This window comes from Colletotrichum siamense, assembly GCF_013390195.1.
Source record: "Colletotrichum siamense strain Cg363 chromosome Unknown KSG_Cg363_contig04, whole genome shotgun sequence".
Lineage (NCBI taxonomy): Eukaryota > Fungi > Ascomycota > Sordariomycetes > Glomerellales > Glomerellaceae > Colletotrichum > Colletotrichum siamense.
In genome coordinates this window covers 5,605,576-5,623,213 of record NW_023501017.1, presented here as the reverse complement: position 1 = coordinate 5,623,213, position 17,638 = coordinate 5,605,576, and the positions used below count along the sequence as shown (strand labels likewise).

The window sequence follows — 17,638 nt, the reverse complement described above, 5'->3', positions numbered from 1 at the left end:
TATATATAGTTAACTTTATATAGATCTCTAATAAGAAATTAAAAGTTAAAATATAGACTAAATACTCTAAAGTTATCTACTAAGAATAATAAAAAGATCCTCTTTTAAGCTTAAGCTAATAAAGTATCTATAAAAGCTTTAGATAGTTAATTAATATCCTATTTAATACTAAAGTTTCTAAAAATATTATTTTAAGTTTAGCTTTCTAAGGTAAATACTAAAGTAAATACTTATATTATTAATTATTAAGTTATTAGTTATTTATTTAAGTATTTAAACTTATTATATATTAAGGTATAATATCTAAAATATTTAAAGGAATACTTACTATACTTCTTAAAGTATTAAGTTATCTTTCTATAATAGGAGTTATATATCTTATATTTATAGACGTTCTTAAGATACTTAGTATTATAAAAAGTATAAAAGTCTTATAGTTTACTAAGTTTAGTTACTTAAGGTTATTTCTTAGAGAGAAACCTCTTCTTATTTAAAAGGGTATTAATACTTTAAGAAGCTTACTTATATTATTCCTTTTTATTAAGGCCTCTAAGTTCTTATAAGAGGTTATTATTGAAATAGTTGTAGGCTAGGCGGCCGAGAGCTATGCAGCATAGTAGCGCGTATGCGCCCGAAGGCGCGTAGAGCCGCCTTAACTACATAACTCTACGGTTTTAAGGCCTACGATCTTAAAAGAAAAAGGAAAAGACTCTTTACGTTCTTTATAGATCTGAAATAAAAAGAACGAGATAAAAAGTTCGAAAATCCGCTAAAAAACGAGTGAATTAAGCCTCTCCTCTCTATGAGGATAATAATATCTAAGCTAACTTCTCACCCCTTGAGGGGGGCTAGTAATCTGGCCTCTAAACGCTGAAAACGCTGAAAAATCTAGTGGGCCCACTAAACCCCGTTCTATTATAAGTTTAAAGTTTTATAATAAAATTATTCTCTATAATATCTACTTTTATTTAATTAAAACGTTTAAAACTTTAGATAAATCTATAAGTAAGAGCTATAGTTAATAAGCTTATATTAAAACTATTTAGTTTATTAAAAATTAAGTAAAGATCTTATATAAAATCCTTAGTATTACTATAGTTAACTTTAGTTATTCTATTTTAGTTATTATAGATTTTACTTATAGCTAGTTTATTAAACTTCTAAGTGTATTTTTTAGTTTTAATAAAGATATAGAAAGCTAAAGTTATAATAGAAAAACTATTATTAATTATTTTTTCTAAGAGATTATATTAGATCTTTTCTATAAGTAACTATTTAGTAAGTATAAAACTTATAAATATTAAATTACTTAAAAAACTTAGATCTTTAATTACTACTACTTTATTTTCTTTAAAAACTATATCTCTATTATATCTATTTAATATCTTTTTAGCTATTAAGTACAAAAGTAATTCTATTACTTTAAAAGTGTTCTTAAGATTAATCTTTTATAGCTTAAAACTTATAGTTTTAGTTAGTTTAAAGATAGTATTATATATTAGACTTCTTAGATTTAATCTTTTATTAGTTACTTTCTATATAGCTACTTTAGCTATAAAGTTTATAGTAGAAAAAGAGAGAAAGCTAATTTAAAATAATCTCCTTTTAATAAAACTAAAAAAAAATAGAGTTAGATTACTATTTAAAGATATATTATTTTATTTAATTAATTTAGTAGTTTAAGAGAGATTTAAGTAGTAGTTAGAAGTAATTATTAAATAGTTATTAAGTAGTTATTACTATATAACTATAGTAATTATTAAATAATTATTAATTTTAGTAGCTTAGAAACTAAGGAGATTTTATAAGTAGAGAATATATATTATAATAGCTATAATCTCTATTTAAAAGTATTACTTTTAGTAATTTAATAATCTATTAATTACTTTTTAGTAATTATTAAACTATAAAGTTAAAATCCTAATAGTTACTTAGGAATAACCTCACTATTTAGTAAATAGATTTAAGTATTTAGAAGGCTTATAACTTATATAAAGTAGCTTAATTAATCTAGCTATAAGCGCTAGGTATAGCTAGCTATAAAGTAGTGTAGCTAATCCCTTATATAAAGGCGGGATTCAGGCTAGGATTCAGGCCTCAGGCCTAGGCCTAGCTAACTACCGTCTCGTAGGTGTTGCCTAGGCGCGAGAGGGCGGGCCGGGCCATCAAGGTCCTCAAGACAGGCTACATTTCGGCTCCCCCACCAACATTCATCACGCCGGACCGTATTCTGACATCCATGGATATGACCACCCGGGCATTGAAGGATCGGAGAAAAAGGCCGAATGAATGCATTTCGGGGGAATAACTGTATCGAGAAAGTGATTAAATGCCACCCGGTCGTCATGCTCCAACAGTTGAAAGTCATGGCATCTCTCAAGGTGAGTCGCCGGTGGCGGCATCTCCATCTGACCATTTTCACCCTACGCTCTATCCTCGTATCGAGAAGGCGGCAAAAAATGCCTCGTCAAAGTGGCGATCACTCGCCTCGAAACTTGGATTTACATTCTCGGATGTTTCTCTTTTCGACTCGCCTGATCCGAAATGGAGCGAGTCCCCTGACGGGCAAGAGGAAGAATAGCCTCAATAATGTACCTTGATCTGTGTATCCATCACAATCATCACAATCCTACCTTGTGGTAGGTAGGCACAAATGTGTCCGTCGTAAATGGCAACGGCAGAAATGCGGATTACCAGCAAATAGACGACGTGGCCGGAATTAATACACACGCAGGCGACGAATGTGATATGAAGGAAACTTCAGAAATACCGATGAGTTTCGCTATCCGCGCGGATCTTGGTTTTACGAAATCAGTGAGGATAGCAACGACGACAACGACGACAACGACGACAACGACGACAACGACGAGGATAATAATAATAACAATGGGGATAGAAGTGAAGATAATTGTACCTAATAAGTGTCATGTAGATAATAGCCTTAATAATAGGTAAGAAAGTATATCAGGAGGGAAAGAAAGTTTAAGTATGAGACTATAGCTAGTCTATGAGGTTAGGGGTAGGTTTCCGTCCGGCCTGGGGAAAGCATTCCTTTGCTTAATTAGTACATCTTAGACTAGGACGTGATGGTGATGAGATGGCGGGTCAGGTCAGGAGACAGACTGCAATCCAGCGCGCCAGATCACTGAGAATCTACCGTGTTACGGGTAAGCACTTCATGAAAGGTAAGAATTCCATGCCTGCGTCCCTAGGCATTAACGTCTTTCTTTTCTTTTGCATCTAATCATCACAAGCACGGGGAAATTTCCATGTTAAATGCATACATTGCACACACTGGAAATGCAGTCTATGAAAACAAAATCTATCAAGAAGAACGAAAGCTGTTGAAGCCTTACGACAACCCGGGGTTGAGCAAACAGTCGACACCTCCACATGAAATCCAGCACATCGAATCTCCCCACCTTTTTCGAATCCCCATCGCGTTCGAGTTCGCCGCCCGCCGCTCCAATCACGCCCTCTAAGGCTTGAAGATGTTGATAAGATCATACAGACGGAAGCCCGGGAAGTAGTAGCGGTTATCGTGCGCATACCGCGCGTCAGGGACGCCCGCTCCGGATGTCATATCGCGGAACCCAAGTCTCAAGTCGCCCGGGGCCGGATTCGTCCCATCAATGGTCCAGTAGAAGACCGTCTTCTCGATGGCGAGATCGAAGAAGAAGTGCACGATGATGGCGATGCCGTTGATGGTCGCGCGGTAGCGGTTGCCGGTGTCGGCGCCGAGCTTGATGTTGAGCGTGCGCTTCTGCAGGTCGCGGAGGACGAGGTCCTTGTCGGCGGAGCTGGACTGCTCCGCGAGGGTCTCGATGGCGTGGACCTCGGTGACTTCCTTGCGCTCGACGAGGTCGACGATGGCGGCGTCTGAGACAGGGGCGATGGAGTCTTTGACGAGCTCGATGGACTGTCCCGAGGGAGTGGTTGGAAGCGCGGCGGCCTGGGCGAGAGCGGCCGCCTGGAGAAAGACGGTAATGGTAGAGAAACGCATTTTGATAGGTATGCTTGGTTTGGAGTGAAAGAATGACTTGGAAAGTAACGAGAGGCGATGTCAAAGAGTGAATTAGAAAGAATGACTGAAGTGAGAACGGTTGTTGGTGGTGATCCTAAGTCATTGCTATTCAGTGGCCGTCCCTCGTCTTTTATACACATTTGTCCTCGGCGGAGCCAGAACACCGAGGCATCTTTTCTCCTCCCTGTGTGGTCCGCGACGAGGTCGTTCAACGCTGCCCAGTACAAATGAGTAATCAATTCCCTTATTCATGACATTTTGGAAACTTAATATTTCTTGCCGTCAGCCTCGTCCAACACAGTTACCGTGTAATAGTTCTAGGCCTAGTGACTTTCATATTAGGTCAATGTGGAATAGTAATAGGCACTAGTAGTGCACGGAGAAAGAGATCCCAACGGCTACGACACCAAAGTCCCCCGGAGTACTCCGCCAGCGTGTCCATCGCGAAACCGAATCTAGTAGAAGTTCTGGCAAAGAGATTGACTGAAGCCTAACGCCATCCTCCTGAGCTTTGACAGCCTCGTATCTCGGACTAGCCCCTTCTCAATGCACAAAAATACGTTAAGGCTCAAGCTTTGCCGCGAGTCGTATCTTGAATGGCTCATTGCCGCGAGCAGCTTTATTTCAAAGTCGGCATCACCGAGAAATAAACCGGGTATGCATTTCACAGACCGATTTCTGATCTAAGGACACTTAAGCTTCCGCCGATGTGGGGGTTGACAAGCAAGGACGATTCTTTTCTCGACGACAAGCCTTGACCAGCAGCTAGCGCTAGTCTCGCAACTCGCCCCATTAAGGGTTTCGTGAAGCCGCTTATACAAATCTGAGCGCTGGCAGCGGCCTCTTGACGTGACACGTTGGGTTGTGAGTTAGACGCGAGGCCGCGATGCACGTGAGTTGCCGCCCCTACATGTAGCAGACAACCCACAGCTCGTGTCGTCTGGAGAGATGAGACCCTTGACACGGATGCCTCCGAGCACGCTTCGTTTATCTCTAAGGGCTGTAATGCTTGCGCCATTATTCCTCGGTCCGAAGTGCAACTGGGCAGTCAATTGCATCAAGTAGCATCAGTCGGGAAATAGGTCTACGAGTCTCAGACAGATTTAGTAAGTCAACACATGTGGAGTCCCTTAAGGAGCAACATGCTCATCAGATAGACATATGGGGAGGAATCGTCTATTCGAGGCCTCCCGTATGATAGCTACACTTACAATCAGACCAGGTGTCTCGTTTTGGGATCCCAAAACAGTATTCGCAGAGTGATGGGGTCCTGTGAGATCCATGTGAACCTAGAGCTAACCCTCTCAAATCACCAAACTAGGCACCGGGCGACGGATGAAAGTAACGGATCCTTACCTTATCCGCGAAAGGAAGATGGAAACAACAGTTGTTAATCAAACCCTTTTATTGTTTTTTTGTTTTCTTTTTGATTTCTTTTTCTTTTTTTGTAAAAAAAAAAAAGATAAGACAAGAAGCAACAAATATTTAATTATAATACTGATCTTGTTTCTGTTTTCCTCGTCGTCCTCGCGTTCGTATTTGTCACTGCCATCGTCGTCGTTGCTACCATCATGATCGCTTCTTCACCAACATCACTCTGGAGCTAGTTAACAAAATACTCTCATCAACGTAACGTAACACTGAGGTATTGAATGCCTCGAATACTGAATGAAGTGGACTTTTGATCAACTGAAGTCTTTTACAGAAGAGTTAATAATCCAATAATTATGGTTCTGAGGTTGATGATGTCCGATTGGAATTTCGAAAGTCGTGTTGATGTGTGGCTGGAAAGGTGGCGCAGTCCAGATTCGAGAGCGGCGGGGGTCATTGTCCTCCACTATCCGGATCATTCCGCACCGGCATCCGCCTGCGCCGCAAGCTAAGAGAACTTGCGCGGGGTCTGCTCAATCCCAATCGTGTCTCGCTACAATAATCAAACCGACCGAAAAAGCAACAAACTTCATGAGCGTCTTGATGAAAGGCTTGACCTGGAATCTTCGCTCAGACTCGACTCATCGCCTATTCCTACTCTACGTACTCTTATGAGCAGACACCAAACACTGTGAGTTTAACACAGACCAGTATCCGCGTCGCATGCTGATTGGATGCTCGTCGCAGTCAGCAAAATGTCGAAACAGCGCTCTTGTGGCCCAGAAGGCGCAGGTAGTGACGCTCCATCACAGCAGCCCGCAGAAAACCAGGCAGAGGGCGCGACTGGCCCTGGGAGTGTGGGCGGTGGGACCAGCGACAACTTCTCATTTCGGGCCGAACCACCGCAACAACTTGAAAATACGCCACACGTCAGAGTCACGCCCGAAGACATCAGAAATGCTCGAATGGCGAACCCAAAAGTTAGCTCGTTAACGGATGACCAATTAAGAGCTTTCTTGGTTCAAATCAAACAGCGCCAGTGGAATGCAATAAATCGGCAGCAATGGCAAAACCAAGCAGAGAGAGACTGAAGTTAACATCCTTCGGCTAGCTTTTGATGTCGGTAACAGCAACATACATCCTCTCTGGGATGGTCTTCAATCTTGTAACTCTCCATAGATATACTCAAACCCTCCCACTGCTCCTCATATCGTCCTCGCCACCAGGCACCACTGATATACCGCATTGGTTTCGTAGATGCACCCAGAACACGTGCACCCGGAAACATACATACCCAATGATCGATAGAGTTTTTCTATCTGCGAGGATACCTTTTGCTATATGCGCCGGCTTTATAAGCTACTCATATTGTTGTTCTTACTTGCATTCTTACTATAATTGTTGTTATTGCTGTTGTTATCGTCATTGTCTTCGTCACTATTACGATTATCTGATCATCACTATGCATTCAAATAGCAAAAATCAATTGTAATAGATTGCTGTGACAAGTAGCCGGCTTCCCAGCTTTTGGTGAAGCAATACGTTTTTGGTCATCAAACTCATTGGACAGACGCACAGGTGAGGCATTGCTGAAAGACCTGGCCGTGCTGAAGAGCGTGTGATGCAAAGGCGGGTTTCATGGAACGTTATTCAATATCACAATGTGAGTTTCTTAGGTCTGATTGTGGAATCAGACAGCAAAACACGAGGAGCTAATCACATTTTGCGTCTATCGTTGCTCTTTGATAAAAATTTGACGAGACAATCCTAAACCAAAATCAGTCATCTTTCCATATCAGGACTAGACTCATGCGGCGTGATGACCAAGATTGTCAAGCCCACGTCACGGCATGATGAATCCCCGACGCGTCAAGGATCGTATCGCATCCTGCCAAAAGTTCCTCGCTTAATCTCAGGAACATTCAAAGTGCGGGCAACATAAGATGATGATGGAATTCCTGCGGCAACTCGTCGGTGAGAATATCGAAATCGCCAATTCAACTGTTCTCAAACCATGGGGAAGCGACCTATTGAGACTGTGGTCAACAAGGCTCGACTGCCACGCATGTCAAAATGGTCAACTCTTGCTCTTGCTTGCACATTGGGAGTCGCGATTGTCCAAATGGCCAGTCTCCCCTTCCTGCCCTGGGTGCCTGCACAAAATGATTTGGATGGCATCGCATCTAACCCCATGAATAAGTCGAACAACGACACCTATTTTGATTGGGAAGCGGTTTCACCATCAAGAGATTTGGAATACGTTCCTTGCTATGGAAGGTTTCAGTGCGCTAAGCTCCTTCTCCCAATGGACTGGACCGACCAAGAAGAAAACTGGCACAATTGTGAAGTGGCAATCGCCATGATCAAACAGTCCGCTAATGTTTCCATTCTGGACCCCCGCTATGGTGGCGAGATCTTTCTCAACCCAGGTTCGCGATTCAATATCACAATATTCTTCACCGGGCTAACAATTGTCAGGCGGCCCTGGAGTGCAGGGCGTGACCATGTTGACGGGCAGGCTCAACGATCACCTAGTCAATGCCATCAATGGCGAGGATCCAGATGGCAAGGTCTTTGACCTTGTTTCCTTCGATCCCCGAGGTGTCGGCTTTTCAACTCCACGCATCTCGTGCTTCGACGATCTTATAGCCCGCCAGCTCTGGCATCAACTCGGAACGGCGTATGGGGATGTATCGGTCCAGTCATTTGATCTTTTGTGGGCGCGAGCGCGATCCCTGGAGAAGCTCTGCGACGCGGGGAACGCCAGCTCGGAAAAGACTCTCTTCATGAGCACCGTCAGCACAGCCTTTGTGGCGCGTGACCTACTGGCGATGGTGGAAAAGAGTGGTGAAGCAAGAGAACAGAGGGCCCGAGAAGCGCTGATGACGCTTCACAGTGGAGACAAAGATTTCATGGTGCCAGAGTCTCTTCAATACCAACCAGGCGAGGAGCTTTTGCAATATTGGGTACGTTCACTGACTATCCAACTTCACTCTTCTGCTTGAAAAGATCGTTTAACACTCTCACAGGGCTTTAGTTATGGAACCTTCCTAGGTGGAACCTTCGCCAGCCTGTATCCATCACGAGTGGGGAGGATGATAGTAGACGGTTGTGGCGAATGGGAAGATGAGGCTTCCGGAGAGTTCCTAGGCTTCCTGCTTGACACGGAAAACGAATGGTCTGAGTTCTTCAGACTTTGCTATGCAGCAGGGCCTGATAAATGCGCGATATACAATAAAGATGGCCCCAAGGCCATGCAGAAGTCTGTCGCCGACCTGTTGGAGACCCTGCAGACCAATCCAATATCTGTCTACGAGGACAGTATGCCTTTTCCGGATCTCTTTACCAGGGATATTCTGGTTCAAGGCATATTTGGGGCACTTTACCGACCGTATAGAGATAGCACATGGGTCAAGCTGGCGGAGACACTCTCGGCTCTCTTGAATGGTACTGTCCCCTCCGGAGCGGTTGATATGCTGCCGTCCCGCAAATTTCATATTTCAGTGGATGGGTGCAAGACCTCGGATTGTGTCACTGAAGGGATGAGCGAAGGCTTCTGGAGCGAAATCAATTACGGCATTTATTGCACCGACGGGCTCGACTTCCGCAACCTCTCCAAGTCGGAGATGGCTGCTTGGGTTTCCACCCTCCGGCAACAAAGCCCGTTATTCGGCAACATGTTCGCCACTACTTCGAAGCTGCCTTGTGTTGGGTATCCAGCCCGACCGAAGTGGCGCTTTGGGGGCCCCTTCGGCGGCAAAACCAAAACCCCAATGCTATTTATCGGCAACACCTTTGATCCCGTGGCACCGCTTGAGGGCACCCGCAAGAACGTCAAAAATTTCAAAGGGGCAAGATTGTTGCAGCAAGATTCTGTGGGACATTGCTCCATCAACGCTCCAAGCAAATGCACCGTGTCTTACGTTCGGAAGTATCTCGTTTCTGGCGAGTTACCTGAGGAAGGTACTATCTGTTCTGTGGACGGTTCTCCATTCGACGAGAACATGTAGATATTTCCGGTCGTAGGTCGTTCACAGCACGTCCTATGTCTTGATCTTCAGGCTACTCAATCGTTCGGTGTAATTGTAAACTATGTGCAAGAATGCTAGGTAGGAGAAGAGCAAGTTCAGTCACATCGTGCCTCCCGTCAAGGAACAACCTCAGAACTTCGAAGGCGTATTTATGAGAAATGCCATTCAACTTTTATCTCCCGGTCAAAGAAGATTAGAGGCACTGTGAGTACCACTGGTTCGAAGCAGTGCAGGTCGATCCCGACTCGCAGCAGGTGGCCCCAGTCCAACCAGAGCCGCCACACTGGCTCCATTTGGCAGCGCACTGCAATCGACAGATATTAGCAACATGCTGGTCATGAGAATATCATTAGAGGACTTACGCTTCCGCCACCGCCACTAGGTGGAGGGTTGCTGGTGGGAGGCGGGCTGGTACTGCCGCCATCAGAGCCAACAGTGATTGACGCAGAGCCACTGCTGAAGTAGCCCTCCGTCGCAACAATCTGGTAGTCATGGGTACCGAGGTTCAATCCGACAGCAGCCCAGGCGTTGAAGTGAGTGCCGGTGTTGACAGTGCCGCCGGTTCGCTTGCTCTGACGGACAGACCAGTACTGCTGAAAGGTCTTGGTGCCCTCGATGGACGGGGCGTTGGTTCGAGTGCTGACGTAGATGTCGTAGGTTCCGCCGTCGCTGGTGACGGAGCCCTTCCTTGTAGCGCCGGAGGAGGGGTTGTAGGTTCCTGTAGTATAGATTAGCAATGTGACCAGTGAAAGGCTCGATGGAAGAGCGTATGTCGCAGTCGGCGGGTGGCTTCTTACCAAAGTTCTCGACAATGTAGTACTTCGAGCCGTTAGTTAACAGATCCCAAGAGCTGCTACTTCAGGAATGTTACCTCAATCAAAGGGTTTCTTGTCCAACCATAGACGGCGAGGTAACTGTTACCGTTGGGGCTGTAGGTTCCCGAGTAGGTAATGGTTCTAGATGTTTGACAATGTCAGGATGTGTGCTCTTTGCAAGGCTTAAGACAACATACCTCGCACTGCCCGGGTTCCATCCCTTTCCACCGACGAAGTTTCCACCAGTCTGCCAAACAACAGAGTACGAGCCCCCGGCTCCATTGGTGTACGTCACTTGTGAGCCACCATCAGTCCACCAAGAGTAGTAGTATCCATTGTGAGTTCCGGTTGAGCTTGGCGTAGATTGACGCTTGATCAGGTCTCCAGGGAGAGCGAAGACTCCAAGGGCGGTGGTAAGAGCCACCAAGAGAGGGGAGAAAGAGACCATGTTACAGAGTGCGCGTGGAAGTTGGCGTGGTTGAACAATGATTCGATGTTTTCGGGGGAGGGGGCTTCTCGCCTTTATATTTTCTTAATCCTATGTGAAGATGCCCTCAAACTTGGCATTTTCCACGATGTTGTGGCGTCTGACAAGGCCGCTTTCGTGTAACTCTCGGTGCTGAATGTGAAGCAGCTGCCTATGAGAGAAGCTGGAAGGAATCCTGATGCGCCACTTCATTTGGTTATACCATTCTGTTGGCTGCAGCGGAAGTTTGGTTTAAGGATGTGTGGTTGCTTGGGTTGCATTATTTGAAGCATTGCGACCTTGAACATTCAGCCGGTACCTGGTCCTTGGCACGGAGCTGTTATGAAGGCTGGTGCTAGTGATCCATCGATGTGGTCTATCTGAGGACCTGTTCTGAACACGACATAATCAATTACATCTACTTGCATTTCGTACCTTCGCTATAATTTGTCGTGATGTCGCTCACTCACGATCAGGTACCGTAGCCTCGACATCAGTCTAGAAAACCTATACATAGCTGATGAATATAGGCGATTTTGACGAATCATCACTATACAGATGGCATTCCACATCCGTCTGTCCGTGATCAATGTGGCTGGCAACGGCGGAGACGAGCCGCCAAAAGAGATTCGGAGGTTCCATCCCGCATAAGACTACCGATTTCTCCACACTTGGGCACACGTGCGACGACCAAAAGTTTGGTTCGTGCGAGTTTAGCCGCCGGTAGAATGCATAGAAGGTAGTATTCTCGCCATTTCCCAGTCTTTCCCTTCGGGTTCGCGATTGCCTCACATATGGTAAATACCCGGCCCGGGCCACGCGACCATATAATAACTCGCGTGGCGCTCTTGGCATTTCCTCGTCTTCTCGGGTCCTGGCCAGACCTTTCGGTATTTTCGCAGACTCGTGTCTTAATTGCGAGGATTCCTAAGAACGCTTCAGCTGACGCTATCAACTGAGGGGGTAGTCATACCTCAGAGGCGTCAGTCCCCAATTACTCAGCAATGATGAGCGCTTGTCGACCTTCAGCCGCTGACTGGTTTCTTTGTGGTACTGCGTCGAGGCAAGTCTCAAGATGACAGCGCCTTATCTTCCAAGGTCAGCCGAGGCAGCCGGCCATTACGGGAACAAAGGTGGGTCAGGCTCCGACCCGCGAACCGGAGCAGGCGGTGGTGGCCTATCATAACGCAAGGCATCATTAACAATCAGAGGGCACACATCTTAATGTCTACAAGCAGTACTTTTGTGCATAGGAATGCTATATAAGGACATTGTGAATTCATCAGCCAGGAATATAGAGCAGTCCATCTGACTTCCGAGTGATTCAGCAACAGGCAGAGAAATACTTGCCTACGCTATATGTCACAGGCGATTTCGCATATACTGTGTTTTCTCCCCTACGTACAAGCAGACATTCCCAACACAAGATTATCATGAAATCTACGCTAATCGGAGCTTCATTAATCAAACAATTCGTCATCCAAAGCTTCTGCTCATTTTTAACTCATAATCACATTAGACAATTCTGCTACCTTGGACCCTCAATACCACGCCAGCTTACATGCACATGTATTTCATCGGCATTAGGTTTCCGACAATTGAAGACTCGAAGTTTTTGACAAACGCCATGGAGGAGATTCGTACTTGGCATCGGCATTAGGTTTCCGATAAAGACTAGAATCTTCATGATGAACGCCATTGAGAAGACCAAGCACTGAATATTGGCATGTTGCCTGGCTTTGCAAGCTTCCGACCCCATCTACTCATATACAGGGAAGCCAACCCGTCTCGGTTGACGGGACACGGATATTTCCCTTCATCGGAAAACAAAATTCCAAAGCAGGTGAAAATCCCCGAAATGGTGACTTATGACGAAAGCCGTCTAGGGGTTCTCTGTTTCACATCTACAGATGGCAGCTGATTCCGGTAGCTGAGCAGAGTCCCGGATTATTTTTGCCTTCCTGGGCGCGTTTACTGATCGAATAATGTGAAGCTGCCGGCTAACCGTGTGTCGTAGTCTCTTTTGGGTAACCGGAGTGCGAGCGCAACTGGTCGTGACGGAATCCATGCCTAAGCTGGTCAAGGTAGGCAGTAAATGCGCGACGCTAAGAGCAATGACTCGGGTCACCAGCCCGTAGAAGTCGCAGACTCAGTGGGGAAACGAGTAAATGTGCCATTTCCCCAGATGAACCCCTGCTAATTTACCCCGCGATCACTTGCTTGATCTCCGCCAGCCTTCCCCGGCTTACCCCCACGAATCCATTCTCACGTCTCCCGCACATCCACAGTTGCAGAAGGAACATCATGATGGCCCTGTCTCTGTCCAGTCAGAGCCTAGATTTTGTCAATCCGGTGGGTCTGCCATGGACTTTAGGAGAGCCTCCTCAAGGCTGTTGGTATATGCTGGACCAATCATAAACTCAGAATATAGTTCGGACTTGCGCATCAAGACTGCCGTCCGTCGGGTTTCTCCCCGCCCGCTAGCGTCAGCTTGACATTGCGTACCTGCCCTGATATTGACAAGATGAACCTTGCTGCCGAAGACTTGAACCTGAAAGACATGAGAACATGCCATCTTTCTTCGGACTACATAAGAAGCTCGGACATCTCACCCTCTTATCAGAAATTGCTTCTCACCAACCTCACAACCCATTCAGTCCTTTTCCACCACCCACTCTTACCTCCACCTCTTGTTTACACCTGCAATCATCAGTCGTTCAACATGGGTGTTGTCAGCAAAGACGACGAAGCCCCCAGCCCAGGGGTCCAACACATCGAACAAGATGCTGCTGTCGCCGATGCCATCAAGGCTGTCGAGCATCGTGATCTTGAGCGTATTGAAGAGACTCAGCCTGGTGCCTTCGTCTGGCTCTGCGCCGCAGCAACTGCCATTGGCGGCATGCTCTTTGGTTATGACACCGGTGTCATCTCTGGAGTTCTGGTCGTCATCGGAACAGATCTGGGTGGGAAAGAGCTCACTCATTCCGAGAAAGAGCTTGTCACCGCGTTGACTGCCGCTGGTGCTCTTCTAGGAGCCATCTTTGCTGGCCTCACAGCAGACAAGCTCGGCCGAAAACCCTCTATCTGGTTCGCCAGTGTTCTGTTTACGCTCGGAGCTGTGATTCAGTCAGCGTCCTTCTCTGTCGCCCAGATGGCCGTAGGACGTCTTGTTATTGGTCTTGGGGTTGGCTCAGCATCTATGGTATGTCTTACTTCTGTTATCGACTGATAAAGTAAACCATCTGACAACGGTCTTCTTCAGATCGTGCCACTATACATCGCCGAGATATCACCTGCAAGGTTCCGAGGTCGTATGATTTCAGTCGACATGATCTTCCTCGGGAGCGGCTCGGTGCTTGCTTATGCCTTCGATGCCGCCTTCTACAAGACACCTCATGGATGGCGATATATGATAGCAATCGGAGGTATTCCTTCTATCGTGCTAGGAATTCTCCTCTTCTGGTGCCCCGAGTCCCCTCGTCAGTTGATGTTCCACGGAAAGCGAGAAGAGTGCGTTCGCGTCCTCCGAAAAATCTACCCCAACGGGACTGAAGACGAAATTGCCGATAAAATGACTTCCATCGAACGTGGAGTCAATCAAGCTAAAGCCCTAAATGAGGAGATTTCTCTTCGGAAGTCTCTCACAAGTATTTTCACTATCCCAGCCAACTTGAGGGCAGCAATTTGCGCTTGCGGGCTGATGCTATTCCAACAATTTTGCGGTTTTAACACGCTGGTCAGTACCCTATTGGCTACATCAATGCATCGAGAACCTAACAAGACGTTAGATGTACTACTCCAGTACCCTGTTTCAGATCGTGGGCTTCTCCAACCCCATTGCGGTTGGCACCGTTGTAGCCGGAACGAACTGGATCTTCACCGTTCTATCCATCTTCCTTATCGATCGAGTTGGACGTCGCAGACTCCTGCTCTGGACAATGTGGGGAATGCCCGTTTGCCTAGCCATCGCTGCCATTGCATTTCACTGGATTCCTCTGGACCTCAATACTCTGGAGCTCAAGACCCAGGAAGTCGGCTGGCCAGCCATTCTAGTCTTGGTGTCAATGATCATGTTCGTGGCGTTTTACGCCGCTGGCTTGGGCTGTGTCCCTTGGCAGGCCAACGAGTTTCTCCCCATGGAGGTCCGAGCGAGTGGCACAATGATGATCAAGTAAGCTTCTCATGGACATGTGTTAAAACATGCGCTGACGGCTGTATAGTATTTTTAACTGGGGACCAAACATCATCGTCTCTTCAACATTCCTGTCTATGATGAGAGGCATGACACCATCTGGTACCTTTGGGTTCTACGCTGGCCTGTCATTTCTCGGCTGGGTGTTTGTGATTTTCTGCTTCCCTGAGGCTGCGAATATGACCTTGGAGGAGATTCGTGTAGTCTTTGAGCATGGCTTCGGTGTCAGATATGCTGAGGAGTGGAGGAAACAGAGAAAGCTGGACTTGCAGGCAAGAAGGGAGGAGGCCAACGTTTAGAAACTGTTAGCAGGTGATTTATTTTCATGTCATCGCCCTTTAAAGATTCATTTAGCGCAGGAGACTTTCTCTATGAAATTTCGCTATGAAATAATGAAGATGGTGACGCAGACGGCGCCAAGACCCTAAAGGTCTATCTGCGTTTTACTGAAGCTTGAAATCCCTCAGATCATTGGTTTGCGACTCAGTAATGTGTCGGGTGTACTCCACCAATCCGCCCAAGAAATTGAGCATATCTGTTCATTCATGTCAGCGTCTACTATGTCTTTGGAACATTGATGTTGAGGGAGTTGCTTACCTTTGGGCTTTCCGGGGATGTTGGTACCCATGTACTCAGACCGGGTCTGTGGCAAGAGGGTGGCGTCTCCGATGTTGTTAACAAGTTGTCTCCAAGCTTGTTCAGCCTCCTGATTAGGTTCGATATAAGTCTTGCCGTGCTCGCGCAGGAAAACCAACGTATCCCGAATCCAATTGCCCTGGAGCTCTGCGCAAGTAGGCCCATTGCAGAAAGACGTAGGCCCTTGCGGCCCGTAGATGAAGAAGGCGTTTGGAAATTCCGATGTCATCATCCCGAGATGAGTGGTAGTGCCCTTGGCCCACTTCTCCTTCAAAGATTGCCCCTTCGTGCCCTTAATGTCGATGGCGAGAATGCCTCCAGTCACCGAGTCGAAACCAGTTGCGAGGATGAGGACGTCAAACTTGCGGAGCTCTCCATCAGCAGTGAAGACGCCGTCGGGAACGACCTCGGCAATGGGGTTTGCCTTGGTGTCAATCAAAGTGACATTGTCGCGATTGTAGACCTCGTAGTACCGTTGCTCAAGAGTAGCTCGTTTTGTTCCAAAATAGTACGGCGGCTTTGCTGGCGCCAGCAGGTCTTGCATCTCTGGCTTGTGCACCCTCTCCAAAACCTTGCTGCGCCAGAACTCATACGCATGATGGTTTGCTTCCTTGTTTCTGATGACGTCTTGGTAGGTGCCGAGCCAAAACGAAAGTCCACCCTTGGCCCAAATCTTCTCGAAGAATGCCTGCCGTTCTTCCGCCGTGGCATCAGCACAGGTCGCGGGGTTGAACTCGAAGTCGAGGCCTGCGAAGGTCTTCTTGCGAAGATCGTAAAGAGCCTGGTAGGTCTCCTTCTTCTGGTCTTCTTCGGAAAGGGGCGTTTGGCGCATTGGAAGGGCATAAGTAGGACTGCGTTGGAAGACTGTCAGATGTTCAACCTCAGGAGCAATCTCCTGGATGACCTGAAGTCCACTGGAGCCGTTGCCGACGATGCCAACTCGTTTTCCCTTGAAGTCAATGCCTCCCTGAGGCCACTTTGAGGTGTGGCAGCATATGCCGGCGAACGAGTCCAACCCCTTGAAGTCTGGAATGTTCGGCTTCGCCGCAAATCCGGTGCAAAGGATGAAGTATCGAGATCTGAACACAGTCTGGTCCTTGGTAACAATGGTCCACTGCTTCTCGCTTTGGTAGAACTCAGCACTGACGACTCGAGTATTGAATCGCACATCCTTCTTAAGATGGAGCTTGGATTCGACGTGGTTGAAGTAGTTGCGGATCTCATCGCGACCTGGATACTTCTCGGACCAAGTCCACGGTCTCCAGATTTCCTCCTCGGAGAACTCGTACAGAGGAACAGGCGTGTCGACACGAGCTCCGGCATAGCAGTTCCAGTACCAGACACCGCCTAGATCGGCCGCATCATCTAGAACGAGTGTCTTGAAGCCGGCTTTGCGCAGCTGGTCAAGGGCGTAACATCCTGCAAAGCCAGCACCCACGATGATCGCGTCGTACTCGGGAGAAGGGAGAGAACCCATTGTGAGATTTTTAGGTTGGATTGGAAAGAGAAGAAGAATTCTTGATAATCGGTTGTTGTTTATAAATCTGATGGTTTAGGACGAGGAAAAGAAGTTGACCGCTGGAGTCCTTATAGTACCTAGGCTAGTCCCTGATTCCTTCACACGGTCAGGCATCTCTCTCATTAGTTTGACTTGGTACATCATAGGCTTCACAGCGATCCAACGATTAAGCAGCCCCTTCTCCTTCACTCCACGCCATCGTGAATATGAATACGTGTACACGGACGGACTATTCATGTTTCGGGCATGGTTAATGGCGAAAATCAAGGATAAAAGCTTAAAATCCAGCGGAATGCTAGTCTTCCAACCATGAAGAAAACAAAAACATGGCCCATCGTGACGATGTCGGTCTGCAGAATGTTGTCGGTGCTGCTGTTTCGCGGTGCGATTTCCACTCAAATATTGTGGCTCTATCATGGCTGCAAAAGACTCGCGGACGAGGTACTGCTCGGCATTTGGAAATTCGTCCGGATCAGGGGCGATTGCCCAAAATCAGTCCGAGACCCAGTATCAGCCCATACGTAAGGGCCAATCATCGTTCTAAAGATCCACGACTGAGTGGATGCGAGCAGGGTGGCGACCTC

At 46.8% G+C, this 17,638-nt stretch overlaps 5 protein-coding genes across 5 annotated transcripts; 2 read left to right on the top strand and 3 right to left on the bottom strand.

Moving 5' to 3' along the window:
- Positions 1-3,478: 3,478 nt before the first annotated feature.
- CGCS363_v007426 (uncharacterized protein) lies at positions 3,479-4,003 on the bottom strand (the record flags this gene model as incomplete). The annotated part of the gene is made up of 1 exon (XM_036639275.1): positions 3,479-4,003. The coding sequence occupies one exon, from the start codon at positions 4,001-4,003 to the stop codon at positions 3,479-3,481; it is 525 nt and encodes a 174-aa protein (XP_036496147.1).
- A 3,406-nt stretch (positions 4,004-7,409) lies between these two features.
- On the top strand, positions 7,410-9,405 carry CGCS363_v007425 (putative hydrolase; the record flags this gene model as incomplete). Its single annotated transcript, XM_036639274.1, has 3 exons — positions 7,410-7,824; positions 7,874-8,361; positions 8,425-9,405. 3 exons carry the CDS (start codon positions 7,410-7,412, stop codon positions 9,403-9,405), a joined length of 1,884 nt encoding a protein of 627 aa, XP_036496144.1.
- A 214-nt stretch (positions 9,406-9,619) lies between these two features.
- xynB-2 (Endo-1,4-beta-xylanase B) lies at positions 9,620-10,689 on the bottom strand (the record flags this gene model as incomplete). The annotated part of the gene is made up of 5 exons (XM_036639273.1): positions 9,620-9,730; positions 9,789-10,144; positions 10,224-10,245; positions 10,298-10,382; positions 10,439-10,689. The coding sequence occupies 5 exons, from the start codon at positions 10,687-10,689 to the stop codon at positions 9,620-9,622; spliced, it is 825 nt and encodes a 274-aa protein (XP_036496145.1).
- Positions 10,690-13,429: 2,740 nt separating this feature from the next.
- Positions 13,430-15,198, top strand: itr1-2 (Myo-inositol transporter 1; the record flags this gene model as incomplete). Its single annotated transcript, XM_036639272.1, has 4 exons — positions 13,430-13,909; positions 13,970-14,443; positions 14,496-14,878; positions 14,928-15,198. 4 exons carry the CDS (start codon positions 13,430-13,432, stop codon positions 15,196-15,198), a joined length of 1,608 nt encoding a protein of 535 aa, XP_036495660.1.
- Positions 15,199-15,342: 144 nt separating this feature from the next.
- CGCS363_v007422 (Baeyer-Villiger monooxygenase) lies at positions 15,343-17,012 on the bottom strand (the record flags this gene model as incomplete). The annotated part of the gene is made up of 2 exons (XM_036639271.1): positions 15,343-15,434; positions 15,497-17,012. 2 exons carry the CDS (start codon positions 17,010-17,012, stop codon positions 15,343-15,345), a joined length of 1,608 nt encoding a protein of 535 aa, XP_036496857.1.
- Positions 17,013-17,638: the final 626 nt, after the last annotated feature.